The following is a 23,120-nucleotide window of genomic DNA, read 5'->3' as shown; positions in this document are numbered from 1 at the left end:
TCTTCACCAAACCATGAGGTACCACATTCATCCAACCTTTGTAAATAACATTGCATTTAGTTTTCTTTCATGTTGTGTGATTCTTGGATTCTTTTTCAGACTTTTATTTACACAGGGACTGTGTAATTTAAGTTTGGGGGAGGGTCCTAGAATGTATATAACATTGTGTTTTATTTTCTTATTTCAAATTTTTGCATGCTAGTTTTATTCATTTGAGTCTGAATCTATTTGCATAAAGACCCTAAGAATTTGAAAAATTTGTCTAAAAAAAAAATAAAAAAATAAAAGTGTTCATGTAGTTGCATTTTCACATTAGGATTGAGTCTATATTGCTTCATATAGGATTGTTGCATATGCATTTTAGGGGACAATGATTAAAACCACCTTGTTTAATGTCAAACCTTAGGATTGAAGCTATAGCCCTTAATCACAGTTTTGAAAGCTTCCTCCACTTGCTTGAACATTGAATCATCTCTATATTATTGGACTTAAACTGAACTTAAATTGTCTTTCTTATGGGATTTGAATACTTGCTCATGGTAACTCTAAACTCGGATTAACATTCCATTTTTGCCAATCTCTTCGTTTAACCCTATTCGGTTTTTCCCTACCCTTGAACCCAAACCTTTCTTTCAAACCTTGTATTGAATTGTTGAGTGAGGCCTTTTCATTGTGCTATAGGTTGTGAAACCTTGAGAGTATTGAGAACGACAAAGAACTGGCTCTTGAAAGCTAAGTTAGAATTTGAAGTAGCTCTTAGGATCGGTTTTGAAAGATAGGTGGTTATCATAATTATTTGGGGTTGGGTTGTGGAATAAAAGAGAAATTAAAGAAGAAAGTCCCTAAGGTTAGATTCAATTAGCTCTAAGTGTCTAAGAAAAAAAAAAGAGAAAAAGATCTTGCTATAGTCTCCTAGAAAAGAAAAAAATATAGGATTATCATTAGGAGTTTAGCAAAGAAAGAAAAAGAAAAAAAAAAGGAGCAAGATGTCTAAAGTTTAGACCTTAGGGATTATAAAAAAAAAGAGAGCTAAAATCAAGGATGTGGGTAATTTTATTCTAGGGGGTTTGATTTAAAAAAAAAAGTGAATGAGAAAAAGGTAGATTATCAAGAGTTAAGCTTTGTATGCCCAAATTGTTCTCAATCTTAGATAGTTTTCACAACTGTCTTGCATTCATTCTTTTGAGAGTAAGCCACCCAAAGATATTGTTTGAAACCTACCTACCCAAAAGCCTTACCCTTGAAACCGAGTGAGTTTGATTCACTTTCCATTCACAAGAATTCGCCAAACACTTTAATGAATGTGAAAGAGATGTTCTTTGGAATTGCAAGTTTTTGCTGTTAGTTGGAGGTTGAACTAAATCGATGCATGGTGATAAGCATAGAAAAATATTTGTAAGTATGTTGATTGATCTTAGCACCATTAAACTATCTTTAAGGACTATAGCTTGAAGCGATGCTCAAAAGGTCATGAGTCCCATTTTAGAACCGCACCCTCCTACTTCCTTGCTAGAGGACTAGCAAGATTTAAGTTTGGGGATCTGATAACTCTCTAATTTACATGTTTTAAGCATCCCTTTTTGTCCATATTTTGCATTGTTTTCACTCTAACCTTAGCATTTTTAGGTCATTTACTGTAGAAATCCACATTTAGGCCATTTAGGGTGTTGCATTCTTGCATTTGCATATTTTGGATGAAAACAGGTGCTTTAGAGACTAAAATGGGGAGAAACAAGGTCAAATCCGAACATGTACTCGAAGGAGCTATTAAGCAGGAAGAACAGTCCGAACACCAACCCGATCGAAGAGGATCCAATAGCGGGAAGCACAATTTGAAGACCTATCCGAAGGGCAACCCGAGCTCATCCTCGAGCACCTCATCGAGCAGACCCTCGGGCAGGACTGAGAAGCTATGGTTAATGGGTTTCCATATATAAACCCCTCCCCCCTCTTCTTCCTCTCGCCCTAGCACGCCGTAGACCCTCAAACCAGAGAGCGAGAGCTTCTGAGAGAGATCTTGAGCGACTCAATCACTTTTCCCACTTTGTTAGGATTCATTTTTATTTCTTTTTGCGTTTTCTTGATTCTACACTCTTCTACTCTTCTATTTTTAATATAATGCAATTCTCATTTGTCTATGTTTTTGTGTTTCTTTCCATGAGATCTGAGTAGTGTACTAAAGTTTCTAGAGATGGGATAGACGATTTTGTGTTCTTGATCGGTTAGGATGTCTTAGCTTTGATATTTGTGTTTTATAAATTCCCTTCTAGATTGGTGTTCTTAATGCTATCAACAGACCGAGAGGCTGAGACTAGATCTAGGGTGTTTCACCACCAAGAGGTGTAGATGAAATGCTTGAATCAATCAATGCTAGAGATTTACTCACTTAGCCTAAGAGATTAGATGAGTAAGGAGTTTATTGACAATAATGAATCGGTTTGTATTGCCTGCTTGGTCATGTTTCTCCAACGAGAGTTGGGTAGGGAAGTGATTAAGGTTGATTGTTTATATCACGAGAGTGTTTTAACAAGATTTTAGAGATTCATTGTCTAGGGAATATTTGCTTGAGGCATGTAGGACATCCATACTGGTTAGGAACACTTAGGAGTCGAGTACCCCATCCTTAGGAGCTCTCGTATTTAGATTGTTTACATTTTATTCATAACTCGATCCCTTACCCGAACAGGTACACGATCAACTGCTTCGAGTATACCTTTGAGCTGTTCATACTCATCTTGCTTACTCGATCACCCCACCCGATCCTGTACTTGAATGCTTGCATTGAGTGCTTAGGTCGTGTGGTTCTTATTTATTTATTTTCTTTTAATCATTTTAGGATTGTTAGATAAAACCCATTGATTGTTTGGCTTGACTTGCATAGTTCTGGTCATATCTCATCTGCTAGCATAACAACAATTTGGATTGATAACCCTTCGTACTACAACTGCATAGGGAATTGATACCCTGGGTGAAAATCCTACTATCAGTTATGCAACGGCTATATTAATGGTGTTACGGCTGATCATATTAATTTATTATATACCTGCTCGGGAATACAAAATTTTTGTTGGGGTGACGCAAACAATAATTATGTTTCTTGTTATCATCCACACGTGTAATAAATATATTTTAAACGATTTCTAATTAAAAAGGAATTCAAAATTTTGAATTTTTTTATTAAAAAAAGGGCCAAAGAATTTGACTAAGTGATGGCTGAGTTATTGACTTACACGGCTGAATTATGAGATATTTGTAAACTAAAATTATTATAACTCAAAAAATAAATTTAGAATGGAAAAATGAATAGTATTATTATTATAACCAATAAAAAGTAATAATTATAGACAAAGAGTGATTTTTACACATTCTGATCAAAATGTGTCAGACATACCAAAATATGACGTTTAGGGGTTAGGGTTAGGGTTAGGGTTTAGGGTTTGAGGTGTAGATGACTAACATTATTTGTTTTTAATTTAACAGTTTGGTTTTGGTTCTAATGTGTTTGGTTTAAGGTGGTAATATGGATATAGTAATATGATAACCATTTGAATATTTTTTTAAAAAAATTTGAAATTATTTTTTGGTTATTTTCGGTTATGGGTCGGTAGATGAATATATAACCATAAATAACCCAAAATATATTGTAATTAAGTCGATTAGCCTAATATAACCAAAAGTAAGCCGAATATAACCGAAAGAAAGCAAACATACCAATACAAAAATACCAAATTGGGAAAAATTATTTTTTCGGTTCGGTTCGGTTCGGTTTGGTTGATTATTTATTCATTCTAATTTGAGGGTTGCCTGAGATATCGTTTATGACGGCTGCGTTATTGTTTACGGTCCTCAATAATATGAAAATGTATTCTTCTTTCTTTCCTTGGTCTTTCGTTCTGTCAGATTTCTAATAAATTATCCAATTACAACATGCCTCGATATTACAAAAAGTGTTGATGGGGAAACCCGAACAATAATTCTGTGTATGCTCAGATCCACACGCGTAATAAGTTCATAAAGTCAGCTTTTTCACAATATATTATAAAAGATAATTAAAAAATTGAACTCAAAATTTGAACAAAAAAAGAAAAAAATTCCGACAAAGTGACTAAGTGATTGCTGAGTTATTGACTTACAAGGCTGACTTATTAAATATTTGTAAATTTACATTATTATAACTCAAAATTTAATTTTAGAATGGAAAAATGAATATTAATATTATTATAACCAATAAAAAGTAATAATTATAGACAAAGAGTGATTTTTACACATATTGATCAAAATGTGTCAAACATACCAAAACATGGCGTTTAGGGGTTAGGGTTAGGGTTAGGGTTAGGGTTTAGGGTTTGAGGTGTAGATAAGTAACATTATTTGTTCTTAATTTAACAGTTTTTTTTGGTTTTAATGTGTTTGGTTTAAGGTGGTAATATGGATATACTAATATGATTACCATTTGAATATTTTTTTAAAAATTTGAAATTAATTTTTGGTTATTTTCGGTTATGGGTCAGTTAGATGAATATATAACCATAAATAACCCAAAATATATTGTAATTAAGTAGATTAGCCTAATATAATCGAAATAAGCCGAATATAACCTAAAGTAAGCAAACATACCAATACAAAAATACCAAATTGGGAAAAATTATTTTTTTCGGTTTTGTTCGGTTTGGTCGGTTATTTAGTCATTCTAATTTGAGAGTTGGCTGAGATATCGTTAATCATGACTGAGTTATTAAGACTATTATACTAAAGTCATGACTGAGTTATTTTACATTATGGCTGAGTTATAAATCCGTAACGACTGAGATATCGTAATACCGGCTGATTTATATTAAGATGAAACATTACAAAAAGAAATAAAAAAAGCTTCAGAGTTCATTTTAATAAGAAACATTGCAAAATGAAAAAAAAAAGTAAATAGTTCATAGTTCACAATGGAATTCACTTTTTAAAACCGACGTAATCTGGGCCAAAATCCTCAAACATATTGACCAAATCATTCTAAACTATGCTATTCAGCATCTCGGGCTTATCGCCACCACTTGCCCATATCCTCTTGAATGCCCGCATCTGAAATCGGAATAACGTTCTAGCCACCAAGTTAAACTGCGTCTAGATCGTTAAATTATGCTTTGGATCCCATGTGTATTTATGCTACAATTAAAGGAAAGAAATTATTAGAGTATAAAATAATAATATTAATATGGTGGTTTGTTTCAGTGATCTTACCGCGAGGAGGAGAAACCATCGTTTCTTAAATTGGAGGGGAATCAAGCGGTACGTCGACCACCCATGGTGACAGTTGTGTTGAAGTATTTCTCCAATCGCGACAGAGAGAACGTGAAGATACTTGAACCACGTAACAGTAGTTTTGTCAACCCAGGAACCCACACCAGGGTTTTTAACCGGAATATTCACCCGATCAGTAGCGCAAATGATCGCTTCGACATCTCTAAGAAACTGTCATGTGACGTGAGGAACAACTTCCATGTTCGATAAGAGGATTTAACAGATAGACATATATGTGATTTAAGAGAATATAAAGAGAAAAACAAAAGAAACAAAGAATGACATGGAAGAGAGTCAGACATATGAATATAAAGGAAAAATAATAGGAAAACGAAAGGTCGCGTCAATTATTAGGTTAATTTATGGTTTTCCACCAAAATTTTGTTTGACGGCTGAGTTATATTTTTACCAGAAAATGAAAAGTCTCGTCAATTCATGTGACGGCTAAGTTATAGTGCTTGACCGCTGAGTTATCACAAGAAACAATCTGGAAGTATATGACTTTACGGCTGAGTTGTCATATTTTCAACATTATTGGTTTTAATTTAACAGTTTGGTTTTGGTTATATTGTGTTTTGTTTAAGGTGGTAATTTGGATATACTAATATGATACCATTTCAAATTTTTAAAATTTTTGAAATTACTTTTCGGTTATTTCCGGTTATTTTTGAAATTAATTTTTTCAGTTCAATTCTGTTTGGTCGGTTCGGTTATTTAGTCATTCTAATTTGAGGGTTGGCTGAGTTATAATTTATGACCGCTGAGTTATTATTTATGATATTCTCAATAATATGAAAACGTATTCTTCTTTCTTTCCTTGGTCATTCGTTCTGTCAACGTCTCTCGATATTACAAAAAGTGTTTTTGGGGAAACGCGAACAATCACTAATTCCGTGCCTGCTCAAATCCCCACACATAATAAATTCATAAACTCAGCTTTTCTCACAATATATATTTCAAAATAAATAAAAATTTTGAATAAAAGAAATAAAATAAAATAAAAATTACAACTCAAAATTATGAGATATGACTTAAACAGCTGCGTTATGAGATATTTGTAAATTTAAATTAGAATCCCTTTAAATTATTATAACTCAAAATTTAAATTAGAATGGAAATATGAATATCACTATTATTATCTTTTTGGTTTGGTTCGGTTTGGTCCGGTTATTTAGTTATTATAATTTAAGGGGTGGCTGAGTTATTATTAATCATGACTGCGTTATGAAAACAATTATACTAAAGTCATGACTGAGTTATTGTACAATATGCTTGAGTTATAATTCTGTAATGGCTGAGATATCGTATTAACGGTTGATTTATATTAATATGAAGTTGAAACAAAAAGAAATATAGAAGACGACACGACCGTACAATGAAAATCACTTTTTAAAACCGACGTCATCCGGGCCAAATTCTTCAAACATATCGACCAAATCGTTCCAAACTATGCAACTCAGCATCTCGAGTTTATCGCCACCACTCGCCCATTTCCTCTTGAGCGCACGCATCTGCGCTCTGAATAATGTTCTAGCCACCAAATTAAACTGCGTCCAGACCGTTAGAGTATGCTTTGGATCCCACGTGTATTTACACTACAATTAAAGGAAAAAAATAATAAGAGTATAGAATAATATTAATATGGTGGTTTGTTTTAGTGATCTTACCGCGAGGAAGAGAAACCATCGTCTCTTAAAATGGAAGGGAATCAATCGCTACGTCGGCCACGCATGGTGCCAGTTGTGTTGAAGTATTCCTCCAATCGTGATAGAGATAACGTGAAGGAACTTGAACCACATAACAGTTGTTTTGTCAACATAGATACCCACACCAGGGTTTAGAACCGGAATATTCTCCCGATCAGTAGCGCAAATTATCGCTTCGATATCTCTAAAAAACTGTCCATCGATGTGAGGAACAACTTCAATATCGATAGAAAGTTGTAACAGATAGACAGATATGTGATTTAGGAGAATATAAAGAGAAACAATAGAAAAAAATAATGAGATGGAAGAGAGTAAGACTTATGAATTATGTCTATATAAAGTGATAGACTCCTAGGTAAGGATCTATGCCCAAAGACACACTTTGCAAGTTCTTGAAGAGGGATGAAAAATGATGAAGATGAATGGGTGAAAGGTGCAGCGGATTGGAAAGATGAACGTCGGAGAAGGTGAAGAGGTGGAACTGCAGCGGAATGAAGGGGAGAACGAATTGTACTTCTAAAAGCTCTCTTAGACTACAGGCTTGATTATATCTTAGATATGACACACTAAGAAATAAACAAGTTGAGAAGATACTACACACTTCTCAGATCAAACAAGTAAAAAGAAGGTTTTTGATTAAAATGTTTGATGGCTTGTAAAAGAGAAGTACATGTGTTTAAATAGAAAAAGGGGGACGAAGGAGAAGAGGAGAGAAGAGAATAGAATGCAAGAGGTCGAGCTCATGCAAGTCATGCAAGAGTCCTCACTCATGAAAGCTCATGCACAATGTCTAGGAAATTACAAAAGCAATAAATGCAAAAGAGATAGAGAAAAAGGGCCAAGGCTTTGTAATGGGCCTTGGACCACGACTTCGGCTGGCAAAGGGGTCTTGAAAATGTTATTTAGGCCTCATTAAAAACCTTGTCAAGAAAACCCAATGGGACCAAACTTGACAAGGGAAAAAGAGTGCATAAGCAACATTTTACCCTTTACCGAGCACCTTGAGCTGTGAGCATTGTCCAAGTGGTTTGAGCCACGTCTTCCTGCTTCTTGTCCTGCTTCTTGATTAGTCCATTGATGGCTTGGTTGAACCTCTTGGATTTTGACCTTGTTAGAGGATCTGCCGGAACGATCAACGCTTCCTCCTATGCTTCCTCTGATGCTTCCTCTGATGATTCCTCTGATGCTTCCTCCGGTACAAGCTGCTCCTCCGATGCTTCCTCTGGTTCAAGCTGCTCCTCCAATGCTTCTTCTGGTTCAAGCTGCTCCTCATGTCCATCTTCTTTGGTTGAGCTGTCCATGGTCTCATCATCTTCTCCTACTTGAAAAGGATTTGACCTCAAATCCGAATAATCTGCAAAATAAGGAAGAAGATTAGAAACATTGAAATTGTCATTCACTTTGTACTTACCTTGGCGATCGAGTTGGTAGGCGTTATTGTTGACCCATTTGAGCCCTTTGAACGGTCCATCAATCTTTTGTATTAGTTTTGACTCCTTTTCAGCTATAAATTGTTTACTTGTCAAGTGTATCATTAGTTGTTCTTCAACCTCAAAGATCATCCAAAAAACAGCCAATGGATTTATGATCATGCATCAAAATATCTCCAATTCTGGTCCTTTCAAAGACTCTGGACGAAAGAACAACAAAATTTGGGGGCCCCTCTTTTGTACCTGCAAAATTGTCAATACCTTTGGCAAAGATCAAGCGCGTCATTATAGTCATAGTACAATTCTGAGCTTGGTACAAATCACTATCCTTGTAATTTTCTGACTTTTTATCGAATAAACTTAACATTTTCCCATGATTTTCTGAATGTAAAATACTGATAATCAAAGCTCTAGAATCATGAAAAACAAATTGGGTTAAGGAATTACTTATCTAGATAATGCCTTGGGTATGATTTATGCTCATCATGGTTAATGGAAGTGTATCTGGGGGTTCTTCTTGGATCAGTATGAAGCTGCTGACATCTTGGTGCTCATCTTGATCCAAATCAGGTGGCTTAAATCTTTTGTCTCCCAATTTCTTTTCAGTTTTTCTTATGCGCTTCATGACTGCTCTAAAATCTGTATTTGGCACATTTGACAAAGATAAGCGAATCATATATGTGTGATCTTGAATAAGAGAATCCTTGAGAATAAAAATACTTATCTTATGATTGTTAGATTTGAACACAAATGTTGCATTTGGTGGTTTATCTTTGAACATTGAAGAATATATGATTTTCACATCCTCATGGTTTACTGATTTAACTTGTAAGAACACAAGATCTCCTATATCAAAAGGAAACAGTTTAGTCACATTGAAAAATATCAAACTGATATTCATGTAGTTGTTATCAAAATAGAGGTTTAGAGTGGAGCATCCTTTGGTGATCGAAGTTGTTTTCCTGAGATACTTCCAGCTTATAACTCCAAAATGATAAATCATTTGTTGACATATATCTGGTGGTTTCTCCTTGATTTGAACATAACATGTTTCTTCTCCAAAGTAATTTTTCTTCTTCATGTAACATGTTCCTTTCTTAGCAATCATGGGAAAGAACAAGTGCATTATACTTGAAATAGAGAAATCAAAAACATGATCTTTCATAGTTGGTTTGCAAAGCGCAATGAACAGTTTAAACTCTTTTTCAAGCAAATGTCTCATTTAGAAAAATGTTTAACCATTACATGCTCAGTTTTAGTTTTAAACGGTTCCATTGCAATACTACACAAAGAAACTCTCAAAGAAGAGTTAAATTCATGAAAATTTTCAAACAACAAATCTTTTGGCTTAAAGAACTCTTTAAAAGTAAAAGTATCAAAAGTTGGAATCATTTTGTTAAAAACAGATTTTGAAACAAAAATTATTTCACATTTTCTAAACCAAAACATTTTTCATCTTCAGCAGAAATCAACATAAAATAATTAGGATCTGTCCTAACCAAATCAATTTCCTTACAATGCTTTCTTGGGTAGTTACAAAGATATGGTATAGAGACTGGGTTTGGCACAATGTTGATCTGCTCCAAATCACTAATCAATAGCAAACTCATTTGTGTTGATTCTAGTTATTCTTCTTCTTGAACCTGTATAAAGAAAATAATGCTACTCGGTTGCTCTGGTTCAAAATGGGTTAGTTTTTCAAGCACAAAATCAGATTGGATAAAAGAAAGATCACACTTAGGGTGAGATAGAGTCATAGGTCCGGTTGGTATAACAACATCATCCTCAACAATGAATTGTCTCTCCTTGGCTTCTTTTCCAAGTTGTTTCTCCTTGGGTCCATCTCTGAGGTTTTCCTCCTCGGGTCCGGACTGATCCTTTCTTTCAAACTCCTTATTCTCCTTTTCTTGATATGCTTGCTTCCATTGTCCTCCATTGGATTATGTACCTATCTCAACACTTTTGGGAAAAGACAAGTGCATTATACAAGAATTGGAATTTTCTAAACCTTGATCAATTACTTCCTTGGACTTTGAAAGTGTAGAAGACATACATTGCTTCCGGTCTCCACCTGGTTTGAGTGATGATTTTAGACTTTGCTCGTGAACGAAAATCTGTTAAGGGACCTTCTTAGGTTGAGATGTTGACTTAGCCTTCATCTTCTCAAATTTAATGTACTCAGTTAACGCCTCAAAAAGTTCTGACTGCATCTTTGCCTCCACAGATTTTGGGGGTTTCTTTATATATGGAACTAAGGCTGGTTTCTTTTTAGGAACTGGTTGGATAGTGCCATTGGCTTGGGGAACACAATGTAGCGCTTGTGGAGCATACTTATTCCTTAGAAGCTTCTTAAGATTTCTCCACAATGTGATATTTGGCTCCTTGTAATACCAACGATCATCAACTTCTTGCAACCACCATTTGTAAGCGTCTCCTGTGAGTTGGGTAAGTGCAAAAGCTAATCTCTCAATTCTTGGGATGTCCTTGTAGTAGAACCAATCATCCATGTATTTCTCCCACTCAAGGTAGTCTCCTTTTCCTGTAAATTTATATAGTTTATGAGCCAGAGAGATTTTAGAATGAATAACAGATTTAGATTTGGGAGTGTGAGAAGTTTTCTGTGGGCTGCTCCGGGTTGATATAGATGTGTCATCTGGTGGCTTGGGTTTAAGATCTTGGTGTTGCCTTTGACGTAGATTTGCTCCTGGGTTGGTTTGATTCAAGTGAAGAGCGTCAAGTTTTGCATCAAGCATGGTTGTCATAGCTGTTGTGAAAGATTTAAGGATCCTCCTCTCAAGACTAGATGTAGAAGACTCTTCCTCTTCCAATTTCACCATGGTACCTGCAAAGAAAACAAAGATCCACAAGTAAATAGTTCCAAATACACGCAAATGGAAACAGATCTGTGAAAATTATGAAAATGAAACCAAAAATTCTCGAATCAATTTTCAAAAATACTAGACTCTTTCTTGGTTTGAAAAGAGTTGATTTTGTAATTTTTGAACGAGTAAAACATTTTATAAACTCCTAGGTAAGTATCTATGCCCAAGGACACACTTTGCAAGGTCTTGAAGAGGGATGAACGAAATAATGAAGATGAATGGGTGGAAGGTGCAGCGGACTGGAAAGATGAACGGCGGAGAAGGTGAAGAGGTGGAACTGCAGCGGAATGAAGGGGAGAACGAATTGTACTTCTAAGAGATATGGAGATCTCTTAGACTACATGCTTGATTATATCTTAGATATGACACACTAAGAAATAAACAAGTTGAGAAGATACTACACACTTCTCAGATCAAACAAGTAAAAAGAAGGTTTTTGATTAAAATGTTTGATGGTTTGCAAAAGAGAAATACATGGTGTTTAAATAGAGAAGGGGGACGAAGGAGAAGAGGAGAGAAGAGAAGAGAATGCAAGAGGTCGAGTTCATGCAAGGTCATGCAAGAGTCCTCACTCATGCAAGCTCATGCACAATGTCTAGGAAATTACAAAAGCAATAAATGCAAAAGAGATAGAGAAAATGGGCCAAGGCTTTGTAAGGGGTCTTGGACCATGACTTGGGCTGGCAAAGGGGTCTTGAAAATGCTACTTAGGCCTCATTAAAAACCTTGTTAAGAAAACCCAATGGGACAAAACTTGACAAGGGAAAAAGAGTGCATAAGCAACATTTTACCTTTTATCGAGCACCTTGAGCTGTGAGCATTGTCCAAGTGTTTTGAGCCACGTCTTCCTGCATCTTTTCCAGCTCCTTGATTATTCCATTGATGGCTTGGTTGAACCTCTTGGATTTTGACCTTGTTTGAGGATCTGCCGGAACGATCAACGCTTCCTCCGGTACAAGCTGCTCCTCCGGTGCTTCCTCTGGTTCAAGCTGCTCCTCCAATGCTTCTTCTGGTTCAAGCTGCTCCTCATGTCCATCTTCTTTTGTTGAGCTGTCCATGGTCTCATCATAAAGGAAAAAACAATAGGAAAACGAAACGTCACGTCTATTATTAGGTTAACTTATGGTTTTCCGCCAAAATATGACTTGACGGCTGAGTTATATTATTTACGGAAAAACGAAAGGTCTCGTCAATTCATGTAACGGCTGAGTTATAGTGAGTTATGGCTGAGGTATCACAAGAAAAATTCTGAAAGTAAATGGCTGATTTATATGACTTGACGGTTGAGTTATACTTTAACGGGAAAACGAAAGGTTTCGTCGATTCATGTAACGGCTGAGTTATAGTGAGTTATGGTTGAGGTATCACAAGAAACATTATGAAAGTAGATGGCTGATTTATATGACTTGACGGTTGAGTTAAACTTTAACGGGAAAACGAAAGGTCACGTATTTCATGTTACTACTGAGTTATAATGAGTAATGTCTGAGTTATCACATAGTACTTGACGGCTGAGTTATAGTGAATAATGGCTGATTTATCCATTGGAGGTTGTTTATGTGGATAGTAGGGGAATTAAAGATAGGAAAAATACGATAATTCAACGTTGAGTAGGAAAAATAGAAAATAAGTGCATAATTCTTATCCATGGGAGAGGAATTACATGCATAATGTTAGATAGGAACCCTAATTATCGTTCAAACGAACCTTTAATTTAAACCAATCAAGAAGAGGAGGAACCACACACTGTTCGACATCGGCTGCTGCAACCTCTCTCATATCCTCTAACCTCTTGTGCTCTGCCTCTAAGTCGACAAGTTCTTGACCCAGAATTTGATTCAGTTGGGATAGTTGAGCGTCGATTAGTTCCACTTGATGCACGAGGGCGGTTTTCTCTTCCATCATATTCAGAATTGCTGTGTAGTGTTCAGTTGTCTCCGCCACGACCACGACTCTTGTCTTAGTAAAAGCTTCTGAGACGGCCAATAATGCTTCCTCTTCCCACTCAAAATCTGCATTTCTTTCTGGACGTTTACTGGAACTTCCTTCGTCTCCCCACTCTGCCTTGCGTTTTTGACGTCTACCGGAACCCTCTTCGTACATAGCTCGACTATCAAAATAAAATAAACCCTCACCAACTGATAGGTGCAATGATCGGAAAATATGCAATAGATTGAGAGAGGATGGAGAGGAGACTTACATGTGCAATGATCAAAGGAAATGCAATATATTGATATTGGATGTAGAGGAGATTGGAAGGTGAACTGATCGACGAAGATGCAATATTTATAAGTGCAATGAGCGGAGAAAAAGAAACCGAAACGATACAATGAATAGAAAAACAAAAGGTCACGTGTACTACAGGATTAACTTATGGTTTCCCGCCAAAATATTGCTTAACAGCTGAGTTATAGTATTTACGGGAAAACGAAAGGTCTCGTCGATTCATGTGACAGCTGAGTTATAGTGAATGTGACAGCTGAGTTATAGTGAATGTGACAGCTGAGTTATATTATTAACGGGAAAACAAAATGTCTCGTCGATTCATAAGACGGCTGAGTTATAGTGAGTTATGGCTGAGTTCTTACAGAAACAAACTATAAAAAGAAAATGAAAGGTCTTGTTGATTAATATGGCAGCTGAGTTATAATGCTTGACGGCTGAGTTATTACACAAAATAAAACAAATCTCCCATACAACAATACTACATCCGACAAGTTTTCACATTGTGCCCAACTTGTATACATTGCAAACATGCGTGTTGCTTCCTAGGGCGTTTATTTCCAATGGCAACTTCCAAAGATAATTTAATCCTAATCTTCTTGGGCCTTCATGGCTGGTTTACAACAATCGGAGGCAAGCACGGTTGATATCCACAACTTCAGGAACATGGACTGATGAATCTGGAGGCATGACTGAATCAGCCCATCCGTTAACCAAAGAGACACTCCTAAATTTCGGATCGCACAGGGATATACGAGACACATCCATATGCTCTACAGCTGCGATTGCATGGATGCATGGTATTTTCTCATGGTCGAAACGACGACATGTGCATTTTTTTATCCAAATTTACAACATGCAAAGATGTTTCATATGTCACTTGCACACATACAACATCAGTCGTTTGTACACCCATAAGTCTTGCTGCGGTGACAGGGGTCTAGTAGGGAGTATAACATCAAAAAAACGATTTAGGCTAAGTTACCAAAACAATTACGGCTGAGATCTTAAAACAATTACGGTTGAGATCTAACAACAATTATGGTTGAGATATGAAACTATAATGGTTATGGTTGAGATATGGAAACAATTATGGCTGAGTTATGGACACTACTAAGGTTATGGCTGAGTTATGAAAACGGTTATGGATGAGATATGAAAACTATAATGGCTGAGATATGGAAACTATTATGGATATATCTGAGTTATGAAAACGATTATGGTTAATATATGAAAACTATAATGGTTGAGATATCGTAATAACGGCTGAGATATGTAAACTTACCTATAACAGTTTCTCAACACCTCGAGTGAGCGTTTTTAGCTGCGATTTAGCATCCTCTCTCCGTTCAGAAAACCATCTGGTCATCATATTCCGTATCGATTCTAGTAGTCGAACTATGGGAAGACTTCTAGCATTTGACAGTGCTTTGTTCATTGATTTGGCAATATTCATTGTCATTAAATTGGACCTTTCACTCGGGAAATGAACACGCGCCCACATTCGGACACCAACTCTTTGGAGGTATCCATGTAGTTTGGGATGAAGTGCTTCAATCTCATTGAAATCCTCATGAAATCAGACAGCCTAAAACACCTTGCCGCTTTTTTCACCAGAGGGAACAAATGTTTTCCTTTGAACTTCAACAAAATGTTCTTATACAAATGGTAAGTGCAAATTCCACGGGAAGCCAATGGATACACTTCACCAATCGCTTTCCCTACTTACTTATGTCTGTCGGAGATTATTGCAAGATCGTTTTTGTCAAGAATGGCAAATTTGAGAAGACTCATCATTCTCAGTGTCAACAACAGCAAAAGCTATTGGGAAAACTTGAAAGTTACCATCCTGAGCTAGGACTGTTATAAGCGTCCCTTTGAAACTACCATGGAGAAACGTACCGTCGACAACAACAACTTTGTGCATGAAAGCAAACCCAGCAACACTCGCACCAAAAGCAATAAATACATATTTGAATCTTCCTTCATCATCTATTTGGAGACGCGTAATTTTACCTGGATTTTCCTTCTTACCATATATAGGTTAGAAGGCAATTTGCTAAAACTATCCTTAGGAGTTCCCTGATCGATCTCCCTTGCAAACCGCAGCGTCCGATATGCCTTCCAATAACACATCTATTGACACAAAAAAAATTAATAAATCAGCCATAAAATATAGATAACTCAGTCAATACATTCTTATAAATCAGCCATAGAGAATAAAAAAATCAGCCATAATACTTAAATAACTCAGTCAAGACATTCATATCAATCATCCGTATAAAATCATTAAGTCAGCCGATATTCATTAATAATCCAGCCATAACGTAATGATATGTCAGCCATTATGTCAATAAGTCAGTCGAGACATATTAATTACCTTATACTAATTTTCTTGTTGAAAATGACTCCGACACTTTTAGGTTTAACTTCCGGACCAACATCACCAAGAAAGTCCCTGTAAAGACCTGCCAATACACCAGTTGTTGCTTGACGGGATCGATTAGAACGTTCCGTCATAGAACATGAGTGTTCTGAATCGTATAAACGAACATGAAAATCCGGCTCATCCCCTTGTTTAGATGCACGAACTCTCCAAAGACATCCTTCAACCCAACACCGAGCAACCACCATTCTTGGATTTGATACTGGTAAATTAAAATCAAATCCATCCCTAACCGAAATAAGTTTCACGTGATTCTTGAACTCGGCTTTGCTCCTGTATCGTTGTCCTACATAAATTTTTAGCGTTGACAACTCCAACCTAAAAGCCTCTGGGTTCATAGTCAATCCGGCATTATCGTTGTTATGAGCTCTCTTCTTAGGAGGCGGAGTTGGTGAATCTTCATCTTTATTTGGAGGTAGAGTCGGTGAATCCGGTTTGTCTTGATTCGGAGGCTCGCCCAAGACAGAAAAGTTATCATCATCAGATGACGCACCATCGGAGTCGTCGAAAACATCAAATCGGGTTGAAAAATTATCGCCTTCTTCTTCGACCTCGTCTTCTTCTTCGACCTCTTCTTCTTCTTCGTTTTCTTCGTCATTACTTTAATCATAACAAGTGCCTTCAAATCCCCCACCGTTCACTTCGTATGTAGATTCTACTTTAGAGTCAGAACTGCTTCGCCGTTTCATCCTTCCTCTAGCTGCACTAGTTTCTGTAGACTCTTTCGCTGAAAACTCCACACATAGACGTAGCCGATCAGTTTTCCATAATCCCAAAAAACATTGCAACTGGCGATCATTGGAGACATAAACTGGTGGAGTATCATACGACATATGTTTCAGTGCCTTGTTCGAGAACATGTAGCTCAGCTTTAGCTCATAGGTAAAGGCGTTCAATCCGTAGTCTTCAAGTAAAAGCTCCACAAGCTTGTCGTGTGTTTTTTCTGCATCTATCTGCACAACTATACACCCTCTATGGTCGGTGTTAAATACATATTTGTGCTGCTTTACCCAATTACCGGAAACAACTATTACCGGAACTGGATCCATGAAAGAAAATGAAGAAAATGAGTGTAATTAAGAAGTGAAGAACTTAAGAAGTGAAGAACAAGAAAAAAAACAAGGTGAAGAACACTTTTTACTCAGTTGAAGAACAATATTAAGAAGGAACGACGTTTTGTATTTCCGGAGAAGATGATGACATGGAATGCTGACGTGGATGATGCATTATAACTCAGCCACCAAAAAAATGAACAAGTAAATCAGCCATCAAACAAATTATAACTCAGTCGCAACATGAATAACATTAGAGTAATTAAAAAGCAAAAAAAATGGCTTCCAAATTCAGCCGCTTAATGTCATAACTCAGCCATATTGTTTAATAAGTCAGCCGTAACTGAATGATATTCTAGTAATTAATCTTTTGCTACTAAGCCAGCCGTAACATGGCTGAGTTGTACTAAAAGTCAGCTTTACACGGTTGAATTATAGTTTTTAGCCATAACTCAGTCGTAACAAGATATCATAACTCAGCCATTTTTCATAACTCAGCCAACCGGAAAAATGATAATTCAGTCGTGTCATGGTGATAACTCAGCGAAAAATTTGACAACTCAACCATCTAGTGAAAACTCAGCCGTAAGGCCGGCTGAGTTATTACTCAGCCAGATTTCACTAAGTCAGCCGTAAAGCTTGGCTGAGTTATGCTATAAGTAAGTCGTCCGCTCTTACTCAAATGTTTTTTCCATAAATCAGTCGTAACATACCTATAACTCAGCCGTTATTACCTCCGTATAAACGTTACGGCTGAGTTATTTAATACACGTCAGCGATTTCTGATGTGGCATCTGACGTGGCAATAGTATTTTTGTAATTACATTTTTCCGATAACATAAACAAAGGACACGCTGGACATTTTGAAAATATCCGAAATATTCTAGTAATAAATAAAAGATTTGTTGATTCTGGTTATATTACCTATTGTGGAGTACATTTGAGTAAATTTCCCTACATTTTATGGGATTTAAAAGGAAGAAAGTAGAAGGGCATTTGTTGACTGTTGTGGGAAGAGATCCTAAAATGATACAAATGTAAATCTCCCTACATTTGTCGCATGGGCTATTGTTCTTACTTTTCTGTGGTTTTATTTTCGTATTTCTCTTTTGATTGGTTCAACTCTGCTTTTGTCTTATTGTAGGGCATTTTCCATTGATATTATAAAGTCGGCTGCAATAGAAAACAATATTAGTGAATCATATAATGTTCTGAAAATTTCTCAAGAAAAACCAGTGGTTGCATAACTAGAGGACATAAGACGACATATAATGGCTAGTAACTGATACACCAGTGGTTGCATAACTATATACAGCTTTCATGTGACTGACTGATAGATACTTTACAATTATTTTAAGCTATTAAAAGCATGGCTACGATTCCTTTAAAGTTTAAACCCTTGAAACACAGACGAATAAGGCAAGAGAGCTACTATCTTGCCTCCACATCTCCCTTAGTGAATAAAACCTTAACTTGCATGAACATGGATCCAAAGATACAAGTCCTTTTTCACCACTCCAGTTGCAGTCAGGTGGTTTATTTCGAGATTATCTGCTTCGGGCTCATAGGTTCCAAATGATCTTTTTATCGGGTGTCCGTATTAGTATGAATTACAGAATATGCTGGTGCTTCAGTCATCTGCTTGAAGACATTGCTTCCTCAATCCTTCTAATAACAATGCTAAGAGGACTTCCCACTTGGAGAGCTTCAACAGCGGCTCTATGTGCCGCCTTGTGCCACTTGATCAGATTGTAAGACTGTAGAACAGACCACCTGGCTTGATTCGACATCTGTATAATTAAACGCACAGATTCACAAAACTTAACAATTTGTACACTAGTGCAAGAAGAGTGGAAGCACGTAGACTGGTCACAGCAGATATATGATATTCACTAGACCTGACCTGAGCAACTGACAACGGTGGTTCCAGAAGGACTGAGATGCTCCTGAAAAGATTTTCATCATTCTCCCCACCCTCAGCCTCACCATAAACTAGCGCTTCAGCTGCAATACCAGCAAAAAGTACCATGCTATACCTAAGAGAAATTGAGCCACCATTAGGGTTGTGAATGAGAGACAATTCTACAGGGAAAGAACACCACCAAGACAAACAATCACCTATCAAATGAGCTACCGCTAAGTCGTCCCTCAGCAATCTCACTCTCCATCTTTTGATCCCAGAATTGGGTTCCAGCCTACAAGAAAAAAACATATATGATAATCCATTTCTGTACTCAGTCACAAGGAGCATCGAATCACAAGATAGAATAGCATAATACCTGGTCTTGAACCCCCATACGCATTGCAACAATCGGATCCAATATCACACCACGGATTGGACAGCCCATGAGATATGCTGCACGAAAAAGAAGCTACAATTGTTAGCCACGAAAGGACCCAGTGATTCCATCAATCTCACGTAATGATCACCAATTTCATACCAACAAGAAGATGACCCGCTTCGTGAACAATGATTCTACGCTTATGTGGCGGCCAGTAGCATGATATTTGGACTAAACAAGTACCACCAAGAAAAACGGAATCCATATAAGCTAGACCCAAGATGACAGCAAGGTTTGGCCGCACATCAATCTCCTGAGAAAGGAGATAGGAGACTCCACCCAGAAAAGCAGCCAGAGCAATGCTAGAAGCACCAGAAAGTCCCCACTTTTTTGGTGAAAGTTTAGTCACTAATATAGATATATAGACACTAAAATAAGTTTCCACTGCCACACTGAGTAGTCAAAGAAGACTGTCCAGAGAAATTTCAGCTACGGACCTTCCAAGCCAGTTGCAGACTTGAGGACAGTAGGTGTAACCTCTCTTGTTCCCTCCAAAACTGCATCACAGGTGATACAGAAAGAGCGAAGCAATACATTCTTGATCAACTGAGAATGGAAACCTCTAAAACATTTCAATGAAGCAGTCCAAAAACTTGCACAGATTCGTGAGGCAATAATACGCTCGAGCAGAGACTTTTTTCGCAAAAACCACAAGATGCAATTTAAAAAGACCCAAAGTTCAAAAAGCTGACTGCTAATACTGAAAAAAAAAAAAAAAAGAAAAAAAAAAAAGAGAGTGTACCAATACTGCTGAATTTGCCGAAGTTGGCCAAAAGACCCCTCTCCTTGAGAAACCTAAATGCACTTCCAACAAGTCTCATATCATCTGCATTCAAACACGCATCTAAAACCTGCCAATCCCTCTCCAATTCAAGAGCTGCCAAACCGCTTAACTTAGCATCACGCTGGTCATCATTTTCGATAGATTTGAGGGATCTAAGAGCCCCGGCAAGATCTTTTCTCTTCACAGCATCTTCGTATTCACGCCATTCCCTGAGCGCGCTCGGCCTCAGCAGCTCATGTCTCCGGAAGTTACCGAAGACTAGAGACTGTATGCGAGGAACAAGGAAGCTACTTTGGCGACGAAAGAGTGGAGGGGAAGGCAATAGAGATCTGAGACATGGTGGAGACGACGGAGATAAAGCCATTCAATATTAGAGGCGGGGGAGTCTCTCGCCGGCTGAAAAAGATTGGGTATTATCCTAATTTGTTTTATTCGGAAGGTCAGAATTAATTGGCCCTTATAATGGTAAATGAAGCCCATTTAAATTTTCTCATTTTGTAATTAATCGTACTATGACTCAGATCCCGCAATGCTGCGGGAGAAGTACTTTAAAAAAAAAATTTAAATTTAAAATTTAAAAATATACATTATGAAATTATTTAAATGTAATAGAATAGTTTGAATATATAAACTATTACTAAAAACACAATCATCAAAATAAAACTTATACCAAAAAATATTATGTAGAATAAACACAACTTTGTAAAACATATTGTTTAAAGTATTATAAATATAAGATATTTTTATGAAGAATTATGGTAAAGAGCTACAACAAAAAAAATCATTATGACGAAGGGATCATGAATGAGAATATTAAACTAATGGCTATAATGAGTAATGTAATTTTCTATTAAATAATTATAATTATAGATATATTTAATAATGAGTGAAACAGTATCAATGGAAAATTAAAATTAAAATACACAACACTTAAGAACAAAATAAAATAAATTTTAAATGTTAAAATAGTTTTTAACGAAAAATGATAATAAATAGACACAGTTGTAAATTCTATATTACGTTTTCTTAAATTTCTATATTACTATAATCATTTTTAAAATTTTAGTTAGATTATAGAATAACATTGAATATTAGATATTAATATTCAAATTATTTAGATTTAACATAAAATGAAAAAATTGTTTCAACAACAATGATTTGTTAGTTATTGATGAAAAGACAAATATATAGAGAATTCAAAATATATGACTATTTAAATAGACACACCTTTTAGAACGAAAAGTTGTGTTTAAAAAATATGAATAAAATATAGTAAAAAGACACAACTCTACAATGAACAAATACAACTGTTTGAGTTTTTTTTGAAAGAACAAATAAAACCAATTTTTTTACAAAAAAGTACTACGAAAAGTCTCAACTATTCTTCTTATTTATTCAGATTGTTATTATTATTTTTAAATATTAAAATATTTTTTTAACAGAAAATTAAGATAAATAGACACAACTGTAAATTCAATATTAAGTTGTATAAAAATTCTCTATTGCTATAATCATTTCTAAATTTTAGTTAGATTATAGAATATATTCAATTATCTATCCTCAACATAAAATAGAAAATTTGTTTCAAAGAACTTGTTAGTTAGTGATGAAGAGACAAATATAAATAGAGTTCAAAAAGCATGACTATTTAAATAGACACACCTATTAAAGCGAAAAGTTATGATGAAAAAATATAAATAAAATATAGTGAAAAGACACAACTCTACAATGAACAGATACAACCGTTTAAATTTTTTTAAAAAACAAATAAAAACATATTTTTTACGAAAATGTATTACGAAAAATTGCAACTATTTTGTGTGCAATTGATTATACATACAAACTCATATAAACTGCTTTTAAATAGAAACATCTTTATTACCATATTCAAAATTCATATTCAAAAGCTTATTATATAATCCATTTAACTCTTTGAAAAAGACTAGGTATAAAATTAACTAAAAGTTCTAAATTAGCTTCATCATTCCAAAAATCTTTTGCTAAATCAAGAATTGGAGGAATCTCTTTACTTTTAAAAGAATAAATTCTAGAGAATAATTTAGAGAGCTGTAAAAACCGTTGAGATTAAAATTTTATATTATTTGGTGTCATGGCAAAAAAAATGAAAACAGTTCAAACAAACATATATATATATATATATATATTTCAAAAGATACGAATATTCGAATAGACACAACTCTACAATGAACAGTTGCAACTTTACAAAAAAAACCGTTACAATGAACAATCGCAACTTTGTGTAAAACACACAATTTAAATTTTCTACAGATTTTTTGGAAAATTATCCAAAAAGTACGATTGAAAACACACAACTTTGGTGGTATTTATTCGGATTACTATTATATATAGGTATTTTCATTAATTTTTATATAAAATTAACTAAAAGTTGTAAATTAGATTCATCATTCCAAAAATCTTTTATTAAATCAAGAATGGGAGGATTTTTTTACTTTTAAAAGAATGAATCCTAGAGAATAATCTAGAGATCTGTAAAAACCGTTGAGATTGAAATTTTATATTATTTTGTGTCATGGCAAAAAAAATAAAAACAGTTCAAACAGACAAATATATATATATATATATATATATATATATATTACAAAAGATATGAATGTTCCGATAAACACAACTTTACAGTAAACAGTTGTAACTTTTCATAAATAACCGTTTCAATTATCCATCACGATTATTCAGAAAATAACCAAAGGTACAATTGAATAAACGCAACTGTTGGTCGCATTTATTCTGATTGTTATTATTATATAGTTTTATGTCATGGCAAAAAAAATAAAAACAGTTCAAACAGATATATATATATATATATATATATATATATTTCAAAAGATATGAATGTTCCAATCAACACAACTTTATAGTGAACAGTTGTAACTTTTCATAAATAATTGTTTCAATGATCCATCACGACTTTTCAGAAAATATCC

The 23,120-nt window shown here is 35.3% G+C and overlaps 2 protein-coding genes and 1 pseudogene across 4 annotated transcripts; all 3 read right to left on the bottom strand.

Moving 5' to 3' along the window:
* Positions 1-7,618: 7,618 nt before the first annotated feature.
* On the bottom strand, positions 7,619-11,764 carry LOC147929011 (uncharacterized). Of its 2 annotated transcripts, XM_087483386.1 has the most exons (3): positions 10,164-11,764; positions 9,149-10,071; positions 7,619-9,067 (listed from the first exon to the last, which is right to left on the bottom strand). In XM_087483386.1, the coding sequence occupies exon 1, from the start codon at positions 11,263-11,265 to the stop codon at positions 10,546-10,548; it is 720 nt and encodes a 239-aa protein (XP_087339512.1). In that variant the 5' UTR covers positions 11,266-11,764; the 3' UTR covers positions 7,619-9,067; positions 9,149-10,071; positions 10,164-10,545. The 2 variants fall into 2 exon arrangements, with proteins under 2 accessions (XP_087339512.1, XP_087339511.1); XM_087483385.1 differs by having other exon boundaries at positions 7,619-10,071.
* On the bottom strand, positions 7,988-10,038 carry LOC147929012 (uncharacterized; annotated as a pseudogene).
* A 6,485-nt stretch (positions 11,765-18,249) lies between the features above and the next one.
* Positions 18,250-20,671, bottom strand: LOC104743061 (uncharacterized). Of its 2 annotated transcripts, none has more exons than XM_087485581.1 (7): positions 20,116-20,671; positions 19,811-19,870; positions 19,473-19,721; positions 19,311-19,387; positions 19,150-19,226; positions 18,935-19,067; positions 18,250-18,821 (listed from the first exon to the last, which is right to left on the bottom strand). In XM_087485581.1, the coding sequence occupies exons 1-7, from the start codon at positions 20,519-20,521 to the stop codon at positions 18,666-18,668; spliced, it is 1,158 nt and encodes a 385-aa protein (XP_087341707.1). In that variant the 5' UTR covers positions 20,522-20,671; the 3' UTR covers positions 18,250-18,665. The 2 variants fall into 2 exon arrangements, with proteins under 2 accessions (XP_087341707.1, XP_087341708.1); XM_087485582.1 differs by having other exon boundaries at positions 18,935-19,061; positions 20,116-20,624.
* Between the last annotated feature and the right edge of the window lie 2,449 nt (positions 20,672-23,120).

This window comes from Camelina sativa, chromosome 14 (assembly GCF_030686135.1).
Source record: "Camelina sativa cultivar CO46 ecotype springtype chromosome 14, ASM3068613v1".
NCBI lineage: Eukaryota > Viridiplantae > Streptophyta > Magnoliopsida > Brassicales > Brassicaceae > Camelina > Camelina sativa.
This window is presented reverse-complemented; position numbering and strand designations above follow the sequence as displayed.